This window comes from Triturus cristatus, chromosome 12, assembly GCF_964204655.1.
Source record: "Triturus cristatus chromosome 12, aTriCri1.1, whole genome shotgun sequence".
Classification (NCBI taxonomy): domain Eukaryota; kingdom Metazoa; phylum Chordata; class Amphibia; order Caudata; family Salamandridae; genus Triturus; species Triturus cristatus.
Window position 1 is genome coordinate 528,384,804 of NC_140595.1, and position 18,937 is coordinate 528,403,740.

At 51.5% G+C, this 18,937-nt stretch overlaps 1 protein-coding gene across 1 annotated transcript in view; it reads right to left on the reverse strand.

Annotated features, from left to right (window-relative positions):
• Positions 1 to 18,937, reverse strand: part of NUP93 (nucleoporin 93) — a 451,198-nt gene that overhangs the window by 80,255 nt on the left and 352,006 nt on the right. Inside the window, exon 16 of the mRNA XM_085639933.1 lies at positions 10 to 54. Coding sequence (XP_085496059.1) covers positions 10 to 54 — 45 coding nt within the window. The remainder of the gene's footprint in view (positions 1 to 9; positions 55 to 18,937) is intronic.

The following is an 18,937-nucleotide window of genomic DNA, read 5'->3' on the forward strand; positions in this document are numbered from 1 at the left end:
TAATCTTACCTTTCTACTACCATCTTTCTCCAGTTTTCCAAGGAGCATGTCAAACTACAATTAAATATAATAATCAATGTGTTAAAAAATAAAACAGCACACAATTTTCATAAGGCTTTCATAAAACTATGCATCTATTACGATACTCTTTTTTAACAATGTTTAATCACGTTTTATGGTCAGATGGAAAAATGTAATCAGTATTGCATCAAATCGCATTAATGGTTTGCAACACTAAACAATGCCTGAATGCTAGCCCACAAGTAAAAAATTATCAATACATTTATTAATTGCAAAAAAATGTTCAATTTGAAGCCTAAATGTTCCTAAATCTATAGTCTCCTTGTGAAAAACAATGGCAGGAAGTGATGCAACACATCCAAGTAAATCCCTCCTGGAGGGGATGGGGTCCTTCAAGGTAACATCATTTAATTGACAGACACATGTTGCTCAGTAAGTTTCCGGTTATTATGAGCACTGCAGGAGTTATATGTGCCATGTTAGCAATAAATACTCACGATGAGATAGGAGCAACCAGATTACTAGGGAAAGGAAACTCAATTTCACTGGCATGTTATCCCTTATTCGCCAAAACAAAGCAGTGAAATCATGTGTAGGAAGCTGGCTCTCTTTGCACAGTGAACCTCATTTTAGTGCACTATGTAGAGTCCAGGCGACCCTTGCTGGATTACAGGAGCTAAAATATTAATAACAAATGCTCACTTTTGTGGTAGTGTGGACGAGCATTTTAGGCTTATCAGGGGATAGTGTTAAGCATTTATTGCACACACAGTCAATAAGTGAGAGACACACTCAATAAAGGAATCAGACACATGACGGAATGGGAGACAGCCGAGATGCTCAGAATGCAACAGACTAGGAGGGATGAAAAGGTGGAGGATGATGTGAGGGCATGGAGGGCGATGTTAGGTGAACTGACAAATGAGAATACGGATAGTGAACTACAAGAGGAGGATGGCAGGAGTGCAGAGGCACGGCACGGGTCACGGGATACACAGGAGACTAGGGAATCAACCCATTAGGATTTACTGGACAATGAATGGATATGGACTGTACGGACACGAGAGGAGTAGTTATACTAAAAGAGAATATACCAGACATGGGGGAGGTAGGGGTGGTTGTAGTTGGGAGTTAGGAGTGTTGGGGGGTGTTGGGGGGGGGGGGGGAGTGGGGGATGGGAGATTACACAGACACTGGCCGGCCCCGGGAAACTTAACAGTGTTGACAACATGGGATATGCCATCGGGTCTGGAATGGGATAAGGGAACATGTATGCCAATGGAGCGCTTTTAGAATAGGACTGGTTTGGAAGTTAATATATAATCAGACTATGCATGCTATGTTTATTCAGTTTAAATGCTCCGCATATGTGTTCGCGAGAACATATAAAAAAAATTGTAATGGTAATGCAAAATGTCAATAAAGATATATTTTAAAAAAAAAAGGAATCAGACACCCATTTATAAAATAATAACACTGATTATTATATGAATTTAGACACCAAGATAATCGTAATCGGGCAACTACTTTTCAAGATAGTGATTTTTCAAGAAATAGAAAGTGCATTGTATTTGTATATTTAAAGCTGTAATGTTATCCCATGGAGATCTGCAAGTTTGCTTCAGTCAAGCTCAACATTAGCTCCTGCACAACCCTTATTGTGGGGCTGTTCATCGTAAACTTGCTCCACACCTGATGGATGATGTGCAGCATCATGTACACAAAGGCATGCAACCAGCATAGCAGCAAATAATTTATTTTTAATTTTATTTTTTTAGGAGTTTTATATAGCAAGGACTAGACCCAAAGGTATTAGATCGCTTTACATGAGCACCAGTTAAGTTACAGATGGACACATTAATTATTTGTTAGGCACAGAGAGATTAAGTGATTTGCCCAGAATCACAGGATGTTGAGCGTCCCTGTCGAGACTCGAACCCGGTTCCCCAGCTTCGAGGTCGACTGCCCTAGCCATTAGACCACATCCTCTTCCCTCTTACACAGTAGCACTATAATATGCAAGTCAATTAAGGGAAAACAAACGCTTCTTCTTAAATGACTCAGTGCATACATGTATATCCTTTCCTATGTAGTTATGTGTCTATTTATGTATTAATTTACACCCAATTGTAGAAGAATAAAAAAACACCTTTGGCTCTCTCCAATGCACTACTCTGTCTCACTTCATACCGCTCTCAATATATCCTCTACATCCACTCTCCGATTCATCCGAAACCTCATTCTACTACTATGATCAGCTAAATTAACCTTTCTAGACTCTTACCCCCCCTCTATCCCTCCTTGGCTCACCCGAAACCTAATTTTACTACTGTAGGAAAGCGGGATCTGATTTCATGGTTACCCACACTTTTTTGCTGGTGGTGTTCTGTTTTATAACTAGTCTGACTGGGATCCTGTTATTCAGGACCCCAGCCACTGTGCTTTAATCCTAAATTTGACAGTGGTAAGTACTTTGGTACCTTCCCAATTGGCTACTGGTGTACCCATGTAAGTCCCTAGTATATGGCACTAAGGTACCCAGGGCATAGGTACAACAGGGGTCTCCCATGGGTTGCAGCATGTATTATGCCATCCATGAGAGACCACTGAAACTGTGACTACAGGCCTGCCATTGCAGCCTGTGTGAGCTGGTGCTGGCACCACTTCCAGATCTACGACTGAGGGTGAGTGTTTGAAAAGTTTCAGCACTCTGTCCATAGTCTCCTTGTGTTTGCTTTGTTCGCCCTAAGTTAGCAGGGTATGCCCAGACGTGGGTCCCTTGCTCACTTTGCCACTGGATTCAAGCTAGCCTGGCTGATAAAGGGTGTTACCCAGAAACCGATCCCATGATGCTAGTTTCCGGTCCAGGGAAGACATGGCTTGGCAGTTCGGGATGGACTGCTCCCATGAGGCACAGGGTCAAGACCGATTTGCATATAGCTGTGTCTGAACTGGGGTGGCGAAGTGAGCTAAAGAATGGTGATGGACAACCCAGATCTGTGACTGGGGGTGAGTGTCTGAAAAGAACAAAAGTTACTTACCTGTACTCTGTGGTTCTCCAGTATTGGTACCTTTCATAGATTCACATGCCTGAATCATTCCCCGTCGTCGGAGTGGGAGTCCCACGGTACATAAAAATAGCAATATACATGCATATAGAAACCATATCATAGGTAACCTAGAACCAGGAAGTAAAGTAGCCAGAAGACAAAAGTAAAAAATCCTCCACTTTCATGGCTCGTCCAAGTCATTATATATATTCCAAACTACAGCCAATCAGGCGACAGCACCCTCCAGAATGTTCTCCTCAGAGGCTCAGGCTCTCAGATTTTCTAGCACAAGTGTGATCCAGAGTGAAAAGAGCATAGAAGAGCCTCTGAGGGGAGGAGGGTGGGCTGCATGTGAATCTATGAACGATACCAATACTGGAGAACCACAGATTACAGGTAAGTAACTTTTGTTCTTCTCCAGCAGTAACTCCATAACAATACTAGTGAGATCATCATCACAACATAAGCATATGCATATCACAGACAATATGTAATTACAGATATAGTTATTTCTATACGCACAAGTTACTTACCTTCGGTAACGATATAGCTGTAAGAAACATTAGTTAGTTAGATTCCTTACCTTAGAATATCCCCAGGCATCAGGCTGGATCCGGAAAGATTTTTCGTCAGCAGTACTCCTGCGCGTCGGTAGGCGTCGTCTGCGGCTCCGTGTCCGTCGTCGGCGTCGTGATCGCCGGGATGACGTCGTCAGAGTACTTAAACGCCGCCCTTGCATGCGGACGTCAGTTCTGTACATAGCTTTCGGCGTCAGGAACGCAGAGCCATGCAAGAAACCGACACTAGTGCAATGAAACTAGGGCCCTGAAAGGGATGACCTTAACCCTAGATATCGGTTCGCAGAACGGGGAGGATGGGTGGGGCGGTAAGGAATCTAACTAATGTTTCTTACAGATATATCGTTACCGAAGGTAAGTAACTTGTGCATCTGAAAGAAACACGTTAGTTAGATTTCTTACCTTAGAATAGATACCCCAGCAATACCAACCCCAGTGGTGGGTCTGCGAACCAAGATCACACCAGGAAGTCCTGGAGAACGGAATGGCCAAAGAAGCCGTTTCTCTAGACTTGGCTGTCCAGGCAGTAATGCTTGGTAAACGTGTGCAGCGAGGCCCACGTAGCTGCCTGACAAATGTCCTGCAGAGGGACTCCCCGTCCCAAGGCAGTAGTAGCCGCTGTGGCCCGAGTGGAATGGGCCCTCAGCCCCACAGGAGGATCCTTCTTAGCCAAGGAATAACAGACCGTAATGCACAAAACGACTCACCAAGAGATGGTTCGCTTGTGCACTGCCCACCCCTTGTTAACGCCCACATAGCCAACGAAGAGTTGGTCGTCCACCCGAAACTGTTTTGTGCAAACCAGATAAAAGGAGAGCGCACGTTTTGGGTCCAGATGGTGGAGCCTCACTTCCTCTTTCGTGAGATGCGGAGGCGGAAAGAAGGTGGGTAAGGTAATGGACTGCCCAATGTGAAAGGCAGTAACCACCTTAGGAAGAAAAGAAGGGAGAGTCCTCAGAACAACCTTGTCCTGATGGACAGAGAGGAAAGGAGGTTTAGAAGAAAGAGCCTGGAGCTCACTCACTCTTCTGGCAGAGGTGATGGCAACCAGGAAAGCAGTCTTGAGAGTCAGAAGACTAAGAGGACAGTTATGAAGTGGCTCAAAGGGGGCGCACATCAGATAAGTTAACACCAGATTCGAGTCCCACTGAGGCATTACAAAGGGAACAGGAGGAAACATGTGAGTAGTGCCTTTCAAGAATCTATTGACAACAGGGGACTTGAAAAGAGAAGGCTGATCAGGAAGCCTCAAGAAGGCTGAAACAGCTGAAAGATATCCCTTGATGGGGCCCAGAGCAGAGCCCTGCTGGGCCAGGGAAAGAAGAAAGAGGAGAACCTCAGAAAGAGGGGCAGAAAGGGGATCCACAGCCTTTGCTGTACACCATGCCAGAAATTTGTTCCACCTGCAGGCGTATACCGTTTTAGTGGAGAGACGCCTGGCTGCCAGAATGACATCACAGACTTCAAGAGGCAAGTCAAATGGCATCAACTGCGGCCACTCAATCTCCACGCATGGAGGTGGAGGCTGGACAGGTTCAGGTGGAGGACCGTCCCCTGCTGCTGCGACAGAAGGTCCTCCTGAAGAGGCAGTCGAATCGGGAGATCGATTGACAGACTGAGTAGCTCGGGATACCAGTATCTTCGTGCCCAATCCAGAGCCACAAGGATGACTTGGGCCCAGTCGCGCCTGATCTTCTTCAGCACTCTGGGAGAAGTGGTATAGGCAGAAAGGCGTATAACAGACCGCTACACCACTTGCGACGAAAAGCGTCTCTGAGCGAGTGCCGCCTTGGAAAATCCAACGCGCAGAACTGATGACATTGCGCGTTCTCTTCGGTGGCGAATAGATCTAACCAAGGCTCTCCCCACTGCCAAAAGAGACCTTGCGCCATGTCCGAGTTCAGACGCCACTCGTGATCCATCATGCACCGACGGCTTAGTTCGTCCGCCCTGGCGCTCAGAGAGCCCGCCAGGTGTTGAACCACCAGGGTGATGCCCTGATGTTCCAGCCATGTCCAGAGGCGCAGAGCTTCCTGACAAAGGGTCCACGACCCCACCCTGCACTGTTTGTTGCAATACCACATGGCGGTGGTGTTGTCCGTGAACACCGGGACTACGCTTTCCCGGACAGAGGGAAGGAATGCCTTCAGTGCAAGCCGGATCGCCAGCAGCTCCAATAGGTTGATATGGAGCCGGGACTCCGCAGGAGACCAGAGGCCTCTGATCTCTGCCTCTCCCATGTGGCCCCCCATCCCAGGAGGGATGCATCCATCACCACTACGTGCTCCGGTTGGGGTAGGGAGAGGGATCTGCCACTGACCCAATCGCGGTCCTTGAGCCACCACTGCAACTGTCTTGCAGTGCCCTCAGAGATCAGGACGTGGACGGACAGGTTGCCCTGATGTTGAGCCCACTGGAACTTCAGGTCCCACTGCAGAGCCCACATCCGCCACCTGGCGTGATGTACCAGCAGGATGCAGGAGGCCATCAAACCCAGCAGCCGTAGGGCCATCCTGACCGAAACCCGGGATAAAGGCTGAAAGATCGGAATCAGAGCCTGAATATCCCGAACCCGCTGTTCGGGAGGACAGACCCGAAACTGCACCGAGTCCAGAACCGCTCCGATGAAGAGGAGCTTCTGGGAGGGACTCAGATGTGACTTCGGCGCGTTGATGGAGAACCCCAGCGAATGCAGGAGGTCGGCCGTAGTCTGGAGGAGGGAGACGACTGTTCGGGACGAGCCCGCCTTCAACAACCAGTCGTCGAGATAGGGGAAGACTGGAACCCCTAATCTGCGCAGATGAGCTGCGACCACCGCCATCGCTTTCGTGAACACCCGAGGGGCACTGGTGAGGCCGAAGGGGAGCACGGTAAACAAAGTGCTCGTGGCCCACCGTGAACCGCAGGTAACGCCAGAGGGCCGGCAGGACGGGGATGTGGAAATAAGCGTCCTTCAAGTCCAACACTACCATCCAGTCTCCAGGGTCTAGGGCAGCAAGAACCTGAGCTAATGTCAGCATCTTGAACTTCACCTTCCGGAGGAAGGCGTTGACGCTCCTGCGGTCCAAGATAGGGCGTAGGCCCCCTTTGCCCTTCTTGGGAACCAGAAAGTAGTGGGAGTAACAACCCTGTCCTACTTCTGGGCCAGGAACGCGCCCCCTTGGCCAAGAGGGCCGTAACTTCCTCCTGCAGAAGTTGCAAGTGATCCCCCGCCAAGCGGTAGTACTGCGGTGGCATGGCTGGAGGGGTCGCCTCGAAGGGGAGGGAGTAACCCCTTCGGACGATTTGCAGCATCCAGCTGTCTGAAGTGATGGTACGCCAGTGGAGCAGGTGATGGCGAACTCTGCCTCCCATTGTCGTGAAATGGGCCTGAAAGCTCGGAGTAGGAAGGCTTTGAGGCAGATGCTGCGGGAGCAGATGTGGACTGACCGGCTCTCTGTCCCCCTGCTCTGCCACAGCGGAATCCACGTCCTCGACCGCGTTGCGGCTGGTTCTGCGGCCTGTGGCTGGACATACGTGCGGGGGCGCCCCTTCATTGGCCACGAAAGGGGCGAAAAGCAGAATTTTGCTGCCGCTGGGCCGACAGACCCAAGGACTTGGCCGTATCCCTGGAGTCCTTAAAGCGCTCCAGCGCGCTATCTGCTTTGTCGCCAAAAAGGCGACGGCCATCAAAGGGCATGTCCATGAGAGTGCTCTGGACATCCCCGTTGAAATTTTAATACAAAAAATCATTTTTATTTCTTTTTTTCTGTATGCGTTTTACAAGTTACACATAATTTCAAATAGACATAAACATTTGTTGTGGTTTTGATGCAAAGCTATTACATATTTAATATAAAAGGAAACATCCTAGACATCCTAGACAATAAAAAACCATTTATTAGCCATTCATACTTACATTCATACAAAAAAGATACCACAAAAAAAGGAAAATATTTTTTAGAAGGGGTTTGAAAAGGTAAAAGAGGGAGGAAGAATAGGACCCTTAGAATGGTCAAATTTTTTCAGATTAACAATGCAAAAATTGTCAGTCTTCAGTATCACTGTATTGGAAACGAAGTCGCAGTCAAAGCGCGTTTCAGTGGGGGACCACCTTCTTCAGGAGCAACTGCAATAATAATACATAATAAAAAAAAAATTCTTTCCTCACGCACCATCATTGCAGTCGTTAGCTCAGAAAAATACTGGGAGATAAAATCACGAACCTTGGATTGTAACGTACCATCCAAAGCTTAGCTGTTAGAGGTATTTTTTGGCCTCGCACATTAAATTTAGCCATGTAAACTCCACTAGTATTAGCTTGAATAACCAATTAACCTTTTCCCCTAGAAATTTACGCCGCTGCACAGCACTAGACAGACGATTTCCACAGCGTGCTATAAGCACATCGCTCTGTGTCCTATAAGGTAGATGCCCTCTATACTACCACCTAGGTACAGCATGCTTGGATTTGGCACCATACTCTTTGGGTTTCTCTATGGCATCTCTTCTCTCTATCCCTATAACATCAATGGACTTCACAATAGTCGGACTTTACTTTACACTCTACTTCTCTTGGAACAACCTAATTGGTTTGCTGGCACATAGCTATGATTTATGATGAGCACTCAAGGATTTACATAGTAAAGAATCCAGGAAATAATCTCCTTTTGAAATAATATAGCATTCCCTTCTATTTGCCAATGTCATTTCCCTTTGTCTTTTTTGCAGACACCCAGACACCTATTGTACATATTCCATTTTTTAAATCTATGCAGTTGGTCCTGAAGAAGGTGGTCCCCCACTGAAACGCGCGTTGACCGCGACTTCGTTTCCAATACAGTGATACTGAAGACTGACAATTTTTGCATTGTTAATCTGAAAAAATCTGACCATTCTAAGGGTCCTATTCTTCCTCCCTCTTTTATCTTTTCAAACCCCTTCTAAAAAATATTTTCCTTTTTTTTGTGGTATCTATGGTATTATGGCTAATAAATGTTTTTTTATTGTCTAGGATGTCTAGGATGTTTCCTTCTATATTAAATATGTAATAGCTTTGCATCAAAACCACAACAAATGTTTATGTCTATTTGAAATTATGTGTAAATTGTAAAACGCTTACAGAAAAAAAGAAATAAAAATTATTTTTTGTATTAAAATTTCAACGGTTTGATAATGGTTCTATTTAAACAATGCTATAATGTGATATGAGAATTGTCATATTATTCGGGTAATGCAGAATCTGAATAGATCAATTAATTAAGTACATAGGCCGGTTTAGAGGCGAAGTGTCTAGACCACTGGCCTCCCTGAGCTCATCTGCCCAGTCCTGACTTAACTGGCAATGCTGTGCCAGAGGGTCTTCAGACCCCTCCCAGTCCTCCCCTTCATCCGTGTCCTGGTAATCAGGCAGAAATGACGGAATGGGTCATAGGTGAAAGGCTCACCCATCGACGCCAGAGACGGCGCCGAATGACGCCGCTCCGATGACGGACTGAAAGCAGGGATGGCGGCGTCAGAGGACGGCGCCGGGAGCGGCACCATGGGGGTCGGCGCCAGCGGAGGAGTCGTGAGGTCAACTGGCGTCGACCGGGATCCAGGCCTGGAACCCACGGGGGCCTGTCGCGTCAGGACCGAAGTCGACGACGGCGCCGGGGCCGAAGCCACCGGCTCGCTAGGACCCCCAGTCGGACCTGCGGGGCCCGGAGGCGCGCCGGCAGGCCTCGACGGCGGGAAGAGAGTCTTCATGGCCACGAGGAAGTCTCGAATCTCGCCCGGAGTCGCATCAAGCCCAGGGACCGGAGGGTGTGGCGCCGGATGCGACTCCTGCGGCTCCAGCGGAGTCGCGCGGGTGGTGTCACCCGAACCCTCGACCGAGTCGTGCGACCGGCGAGGGGAGTCAGAGCGATGTCGCTTCTTCGACTTTTTTGCCATGCCTTGACTTACCTGAGTGCGAGGACTTTGATCCCGACGAGCGGTGAGGACTGCGGCTCTGCGACCGGCCCCTCGACTTCCTCCTCAACCGGGACCTCGAGCGGCGCGGAGCCGACTGCCAGATCTCGAGAAGCTTGCAGGACCGCTTCCGCCTAACTTTCGACGTCAAGGCCCGGCAGTCGGGGCACGACCTGTCATCGTGGTCGGCCCCAAGACAGTAGAGACAACGATGGTGGGGGTCAGTAACCGACATCAGTCGATGACAGACGTCACACAGCTTGAACCCGGGCATCCCTACCGGCACCAGGAGTCGAAGTCGACTCGAAAAAGATAGACAAAATGTCCAAAAAGTTGAATCGAATTGAATTGAATTGAAAAAGAATTTATATTGCGCAAAACAATAACCCGCAGGTATCAAGGCGCCTATTAAAAGAGATAAAAATATCAGTATACCACCTTACACATAGGCTTGCAGGAAGAGGCAGGTTTTGAGGGCACTTCGGAATCTCTGTAGGGAAGGCAACGACCTGAGATCCAAAGAAAGATCATTCCACCATTTAGGAGCCAGAGTAGAAAAAGCCCTACCACCCCACTTGGCTCTTCGTATACGGGGGACTGTCAGGAGCAATTTCCTGGAGGAACGCAAGTCCCTTCCAGGAGTATAGTGGGAGATGATAGAACCAACTCCCATGTTATTATTCCTTGCAATGGCTCTGTAAGTCATACATAAAACTTTAAACCGTATTCGGTATTCGACCGGTAGCCAGTGCAGTGTTCTCCTAGCCAGAGTGGCCGAGGAGCGTCTAGGGACATCCAGAACAAATCTGGCGGCGGCGTTCTGGACTACCTGCAGGCGCTGTAGTAGGCTCCTATTCAGCCCTGTATACAGCGCATTACAGTAGTCCAGTCGTGAGCCGATGAGAGCGACCGCTATTTGCTTTCTGGACTGTAGGGAAAGATACTTCCTGATTCTTCGCAGGGTGTGAATTAAGCCCCAACAGGTAGAGATGGTTCTACTAACCTGTCCGCCCATATTCAGGGCAGGATCTATCATCACCCCAAGATTTCTAGCAGATATCGTGGGGGAAGGGCATACTCCCAGCGAATCAGGCCACCAGCTGGCTGACCAGGTGTTCTGATTCCCTCCAAACACCATCACCTCAGTCTTCTCCCCATTCAGCTTAAGCAAATTTTGAACCATCCACTGACCAACTGCCTCCATACAAGATCTAAAGAACAAGTTACTAACCTTCGGTAACGATGTATCTGTAAGAAACATTAGTTAGTTAGATTCCTCACCTTAGAATATCCCCAGGCGTCAGACTGGATCCGGAAGATTTTTCGTCAGCAATACCCCTTGCGCGTCGCTAGGCGTCGTCTGCGGCTCCGCGTCCGTCGTCGGCGTCGTGCGCCGGGATGACGTCGTCGGAGTACTTAGACGCCGCCCTCGCGCGCTGACGTCAGTTCTTGTACATAGCCTTCCGCGCCAGGAACGCAGAGCCATGCAAAGACCGACACTGGTGCCAAAAATAAAATCTAGGGGCCTGAAAAGGATAACCTTAACCCTAGATGTCAGTTCGCAGAACGGGGAGGATGGGAGGGTCGGTGAGGAATCTAACTAACTAATGTTTCTTACAGATACATCGTTACCGAAGGTTAGTAACTTGTTCATCTGAAAGAAACACGTTAGTTAGATTCCTCACCTTAGAATAGATACCCAAGCAATACCATCCCCGGTGGTGGGTCTGCGAACCAAGATCACACCAGAAAGTCCTGGAGGACAGAACGGCCAAAGAAGCCATCCCTCCGGACTTGGCTGTCAAGGCAAAAATGCCTGGCAAACGTGTGTAGCGAAGCCCACGTCGCCGCCTGACAGATGTCCTGCAAAGGGACTCCCCGTCCCAAGGCAGTAGTAGCCGCCGTGGCCCGAGTAGAATGGGCGCGCAGCCCAACAGGAGGGTCCTTTTTAGCCAAGGAATAGCAGATTTTTATACACAAAACGACCCACCGAGAGATGGTTCGTTTGTGCACAGCTTTCCCCTTCTTAGCGCCCACGTACCCAACAAAAAGCTGGTCGTCCACCCGGAACTGTTTTGTGCGGTCCAGATAAAAGGAGAGCGCACGTTTTGGGTCCAGACGGTGGAGCCTCTCTTCCTCTTTGGAAGGATGCGGAGGCGGAAAGAAGGTGGGCAAGGTGACAGACTGCCCAAGGTGAAATGGAGTCACCACTTTAGGAAGAAAGGAGGGACGAGGCCGAAGGACAACCTTGTCCGGATGAACAGATAGAAAAGGAGGCTTTGAAGATAAAGCCTGGAGCTCACTCACCCGTCTAGCCGAGGTGATGGCTACCAGAAAAGCAGTCTTTAGAGTTAGAAGACGAAGAGGGCAATTGTGAAGAGGCTCGAAGGGAGCGCACATCAGGAATGTCAAAACCAGATTCAAGTCCCACTGAGGCATTACAAAAGGGACAGGAGGGAACGTGTGCGTAATGCCTTTGAGAAAGCGTGTAACCACAGGGGACTTGAAAAGAGAAGGCTGATCAGGAAGCCGCAAGAAGGCGGAGATGGCAGCAAGATAACCTTTCAGGGTGCCCAGGGCAGAGCCCTGCCGGGCCAGAGAAAGAAGGAAGAGGAGAACCTCAGAAAGAGGGGCGGAAAGGGGATCCACAGCCTTTGCTGTGCACCATGCCACAAATTTGTTCCACCGGCAGGCGTATACCGACTTTGTGGAGGGACGCCTGGCTGCCAGAATGATATCACAGACTTCAGGAGGCAAGTCAAATGGCATCAACTGCCGCCGCTCAATCTCCACGCATGGAGGTGGAGGCTGGACAGGTTCGGGTGGAGGACCGTCCCCTGCTGCTGCGACAGAAGATCCTCCCGAAGGGGCAGACGTATCGGGGGATCGGTCAACAGACTGAGTAGCTCGGGATACCAGTATCTTCGTGCCCAATCCGGAGCCACCAAGATGACTTGGGCCCGGTCGCGCCTGATCTTCTTCAGCACTCTGGGCAGAAGTGGTATAGGCGGAAAGGCGTACAACAGACCGCAACTCCACTCGTGACGAAAAGCGTCGCCGAGCGAGTGCCGCCTTGGAAATTCCAACGCGCAGAACTGCTGACATTGCGCGTTCTCTTCGGTGGCGAATAGATCTAACCAAGGCTCTCCCCACTGCTGAAAGAGGCCTTGCACCACTTCGGAGTTCAGACGCCATTCGTGATCCATCATGCACCGGCGGCTGAGTTCGTCTGCTCTGGCGTTCAGAGAGCCCGCCAGATGTTGAACCACCAGGGTGACGCCCTGGTGTTCCAGCCATGTCCAGAGGCGCAGAGCCTCCTGACAAAGGGTCCACGACCCCACCCCGCCCTGTTTGTTGCAGTACCACATGGCGGTGGTGTTGTCCGTGAACACCTGCACGACACTTCCCCTGACAGAGGGAAGGAAGGCTTTCAGTGCAAGCCGGATCGCTCTCAACTCCAACAGGTTGATGTGGAGACGAGACTCCGCCGGAGACCAGAGGCCTCTGATCTCCGCCTCTCCCATATGGCCACCCCATCCCAGGAGGGACGCATCCGTCACTACGACATGCTCCGGTTGGGGAAGGGAGAGGCTCTTGCCCTTGACCCACTCGCGGTCCGTGAGCCACCACTGCAACTGCTGTGCAGTACCCTCCGAGATCAAGACATGGTCGGACAGGTTGCCGTGATGCTGGGCCCACTGAAACTTCAGGTCCCACTGCAGAGCCCGCATGCGCCGCCTGGCGTGATGCACTAGTAGGATGCAGGAGGCCATCAGCCCCAGAAGCCGCAACACTAGCCTGACCGAAACCCGGGATAGAGGCCGAAAGATGGGAATCAGGGCCTGTATATCCCGGACCCGCTGTTCCGGTGGATGGACCCGAAACTGCGCCGAATCGAGAACCGCTCCGATGAAGAGGAGCTTCTGAGAGGGACTCAAGTGTGACTTCGGCACGTTGATGGAAAACCCCAGCAAATGCAGGAAATCCGCCGTAGTCTGGAGGTGGGAGACGACTGCCTGGGGCGAGCCCGCCTTCAACAACCAGTCGTCGAGATAGGGGAAGACTGGGACCCCTGATCTGCGCAGATGAGCTGCGACCACCGCCATCACTTTCGTGAACACCCGAGGGGCACTGGTGAGGCCGAAGGGGAGCACGGTAAACTGAAAGTGCTCTTGGCCCACCGTGAACCGCAGGTAACGCCGGTGGGCCGGCAGGACGGGGATATGGAAATATGCGTCCTGCAAGTCCAACGCTACCATCCAGTCTCCAGGGTCTAGGGCAGCTAAAACCTGAGCCAACGTTAGCATCTTGAACCTTTCCTTTCGGAGGAAGGCATTGACGTTCCGGAGGTCCAAGATAGGGCGCAGGCCCCCCTTGCCCTTCTTGGGAACCAGAAAGTAGTGGGAATAACAACCACGACCTACTTCTGGACTCGGAACGCGCTCGACGGCCCCCTTGGCCAAGAGAGCCGAAACTTCCTCGCGGAGAAGATCCAAATGATCCCCCGAGATACGGTGGTGCTGCGGTGGCATGGCTGGAGGGGTCGTCTCGAAGGGGAGGGAGTAGCCCCTTCGGACGATTTGCAGCACCCACCTGTCCGATGTTATGGACCGCCAGTGGAGCAGGTGATGGCGAACTCTGCCGCCCACTGGCGTGGTATGGGCCTGAAAGCTCGGACTAGGAAGGCTTTGAGGCGGATGCTGCCGGGGTGGATGTGGGCTGACCACGTCGGCCTCCATTTCCGCCACGGCGGAAGCCACGTCCGCGACCGCGCGCAGGTTGGTTCTGCGGCAGGTGGCTTTGCGGACGTGAGGAGGCGCCCCTTCCTTGGCCACGAAAGGGGCGAAAAGCGGAGGTGTGCGCCCGCGGAGCCGAGAGGCCCAAGGACTTGGCCGTAGCCCGGGAGTCCTTAAAGCGGTTCAGCGCACTGTCCGCCTTCTCACCAAACAGGCGAGTGCCATCAAAGGGCATGTCCATGAGGGTGTTCTGGACATCCCCGGAAAATGACGTGGACCGCATCCAGGCGTGGCGGCGGAGCGCCACCGTGGTGGAAATCGCCCGACCTAGCGAGTCCGTGGTGTCAAGCCCACATCTTATGGCGTGCCGTGCTGCATCCCTCCCCTCGGCCAAAGCCTGGGTAAGACGCGTCCGGACCTCCTCCGGACACAGGGGCAGCACGTCCTCCACCGTATCCCACAGGGAATGGGAATAACGGTCCAAGAGACAGGCGGTATTTAAGGACCGCAGGCCCAAACTAAGGGACGAGAACAGTTTCTTGCCAAACTGCTCGAGTCTCTTGGAATCCCGGTCCGGCGGAGCGGTCGGGAAGGAGGATTGGGAAGTAGAGGCCTGGATAACCAGACTCTCGGGGGTGGGGTGTTGGGACAGGAAACTGGGGTCGCCCGGAGCAGGGCGGTGGCGCCTGGCAACGTTCCTATCCACAGGAGGAACTGTGGAGGGCTTGGACCAGGTGCCCTGCAGAACGTCAGTGAGGGCCTCGTTGAACGGCAGCAGAGGCTCAGTGGAGCGTGCTGAGGTTTGAAGCACCTCAGTGAGGATGTTGGTCCTCACAGCCACGGCAGGCAACTCGAGCCCAAGGGCCTCAGCCGCCTTGCGCAGCACCACAGAAAATGCTGCACCCTCCTCCGAAGCCACGGTCGGAGGAGAAGTGAATCCAGCGTCTGGCGAGGTGTCCAGCCCGCTGGCCTCCCCCAGTTCATCTGCCCAGTCCTGAGAAAGCTGTGACTGAACAGCCAGAGGGTCCTCGAACCCCTCCCAGTCGCCCCCTTCTTCCGATTCCTGATAAACAGGAGGAATGATCGGAACCGGACTGTAGAGATGGTAGGACTCAAGCGGCGTCGGATGCGGCGTCGGCGGACGCCGTGCCGGCGTCGGGTCCGGATGAGGGCTAAACTGGGGCGTCGGCGTCACAGGCGTCGGTGGCGCCGGTGACGGCGTCGGTGGTTCAGGCGTCGGCGCCGGTGGAGGAGTGACAAGGTCAACCGGCGTCGACTGGGGCCCAGGCAAGGGCCCCGCGGGGACCTGCGGCGTCGAGACCGGAGTCGTCGACGGCGCCGGGGCCGGAGCCGCCGGCACGCGAGGTCGCCCAGTCGAGTCCGCGGGGCCCGAAGGCGCGCCAGCGGGCGTCGACGGCGGGGCCAGGCTCCTCATGGCCGAGAGGAAGGCACTGATCTCCGCCGGCGCCGCGTCAGCCCCAGGGACCGGAAGGTATGGGGGCGGACGCGGCACCTGCGGCTCCGCCGGAGCCGCGGGGGTGGAACCACTTGGACCCTCGGCCGAGTCGCGCGACCGGCGAGGGGAGTCCGAAGAGCGATGTCGCCGCTTGGACTTCTTAGAGTGTTTGGACTTACCCGACGACTTGGAGCCCGACGATCGATGGTGGCGTCGGCTAGGGCTCCGCGAGCGATCCTTGGACCTCCTCCTGGACCGGGATCGCGCACGACGCGGAGCCGAGTGGCGAAGCTCGAGAAGCTTGCGGGACCGCTCCCGCCTAGCCTTCGAAGTCAGGGCCTGACAGTCGTTGCACGACTCCGCGTCGTGGTCGAGGCCTAAGCAGTAGAGGCACCGGCGGTGGTGATCGGTCACCGACATCAGTCGATGACAATCTTCGCAAGCCTTGAACCCAGGCATCCTACCGGCACCAGATGTCGACAGACAAGGATCAAAAATGATCAAAAAGATTTAGTCAAAAAAGACTAAAAGGGGTAGCTCTCCCGGATCTGCGCTTACTGGCGCGGAAAAAAGAAGAACTGACGTCAGCGCGCGAGGGCGGCGTCTAAGTACTCCGACGACGTCATCCCGGCGCACGACGCCGACGACGGACGCGGAGCCGCAGACGACGCCTAGCGACGCGCAAGGGGTATTGCTGACGAAAAATCTTCCGGATCCAGTCTGACGCCTGGGGATATTCTAAGGTGAGGAATCTAACTAACGTGTTTCTTTCAGATATTGGAGGCAGTTGGTACATCTGAATGGGAGAGAGACACGAGGATCTGGGTATCATCTGCATAAGACTACCTCCATCCCGAAAGTTCCAATTAATCTGGCCAGTGGGGTCACGTAGATGTTGAATAGGGTCGGACTAAGAGCCGACCCCTGCGGGACCCCACAAAGCACCGGTCGGGATGGAGATAGGAACTCTCCCAGCTTGACTCTTTGTTCCCTTCCATTAAGGAAGGAGGTCATCAGATCTAAGGCTGCGTCCTTCACCCCCACCTCCCTCAAACGGTGTATAAGTATTGAGGGGGAGAGGGTATCGAAGGCCGCGGTTAGATCCAACAGGACCAGGAGGGTGGTCTGGCCCCCATCTACTCTAGTGCGGATCTTATCAAGCACGATAGCGAGGGCCGACTCAGTGCTGTGTTCCCTCCTGAATCCGTGTTGGGAGAAGTCCAGGCAGCCCGAGCCTTCCACAAAGGCAGCGAAATGCTTGTTAAGATGTGCCTCAATCATCTTCGCAGGGGCTGGGAGCAGGGAGATCGGACGGAAGTTTTTTAGGACCTCCGGATCAAGGGAAGCTTTCTTTAGCAGAGGTTTAACTACTGCACTCTTCCACTCCAAGGGGAAGATGCCATCTCTCATACATCGATTCATAATTTCTAATAGAGGCGGTAAGAGAGATTCCCTACACTGCTTGATGATCTTCAAAGGGCAGATGTCTAGGGGGGAGCCAGAATTAGTTTTATCGAGCAAAATCTCCAGATCTTGTAGAACCAGCGGGGGGAAGGAGTCGAGAATACTCAATGGGGAGATGTCAGAGAAGTTAGTCAAAAAATGACTAAGGGTACGCTCTTCCCAGATTTGCGCTTGCTGGCGCGGAGAAAAGAAGAACTGGCGTCAGCGTGCGAGGGCGGCGTCTAAGTACTCAGATGACGTCATCCCGGCGATCACGACGCCGATGACGGACGCGGAGCCGCTGACGACGCCTACCGACGCGCAGGGGTACTGCTGATGAAAAATCTTTCCGAATCCAGCCTGATACCTGGGGATATTCTAAGGTAAGGAATCTAACTAATGTATTTCTTTCAGATACAGTAACCAACAAAGCCATGTGGCAGCTCTCCACATATCACAAGGGCACTCTAGCAAAGGTGCCCCATGCCTGCCTTGTGATCAAAATCTATCAGACCTTGTATCCACAACCTTAGCTGGAAGCTAGTCTGTCAACTACAGTGAAACTGCAGCTTATCAGGTACCAGCTTGGCAAACTTCAGACCCTAGACATGGCCCGAGCTGGCATAACCTGGACGGCAGAATCAAGTGCAGGTTATGCAACTATCAACAAGAGTCAATTGAATACATAAGATGCACTTGGCTTGCCCTGCAAATCAAAAGCAGATAGTGATTAAAAACCATCTTAATTTCAAGAGGGATACACACATGCAGAAGTGCTGTGAACCAGTCCATGTAAGCAACTGACTATAGATTAACTGCACATTTTATAAAAGTTCTGGACTGCGCGGCAAAGAAGCTTATCATTCAAAATATTCCACTTGCCCATCCTGGACCCATAGCCTGTTAAGCCCATCATTGGACAATTACCATGCCGATATTATATGTTACTAACATGATGACTGGAAATGGCAGTCCCCTCTCCTACGTCATTCTTGAAATCCAATCACTTGCTCATTAGAAATATCGTAAAATTCTTGCACGAAACTCCTTCTACTTTTAATGACTCCGTTTTTATGAACCATTTAGTTCTATATAGTGCAAATGAATTACTCCTATATGATTGTATGGTTTTTAAGCATTAACTAAATAATTAAATAAAATAATAACGAGACAGATTGTGCTGTCTGATAGGCTGGACCTAAAGATGGCGCTCTGAAAAATGTATATCCTCCTCAGAATCATGATTTAGGTCTGCTCCCTTGTCGCAGATCAGAAGTACCAAAGATCCTTTTCGCACCAAATTGAACATCTGACAGCACATCACTGTCAACAGCACTACTTACACCATAAAAAACTACTCGTCAAATAGCCACTGCAGCTGTAATGGCGGACCTTTAAAAATTACGTGGAGGAGGGTCCCAGTAAGCTGTGCATATTCTCATTTAACTGAGTTGTAATAATCCTAAATAGTGCAAGCTATTTGTTCCCAAAAATGTGTTTATTATGTTTATGGATTTAACAATGGTATTGTTATGTCCCGGGTTCCGACCGCTGCGCACTCCCTGGCCCCACCAGCGAAGGCCGACTTCTGGAAAAGAACCGTCGTCCTTTTCCGCAAGATGCGGATGAAATGGAACGAGGCCACTGGAGCTAGGAAACTACAGCTCCCGGCAGCCTGTGCAAACGACGACGCGGGCGCACAGGAAGTGACGCTGCGCGAGG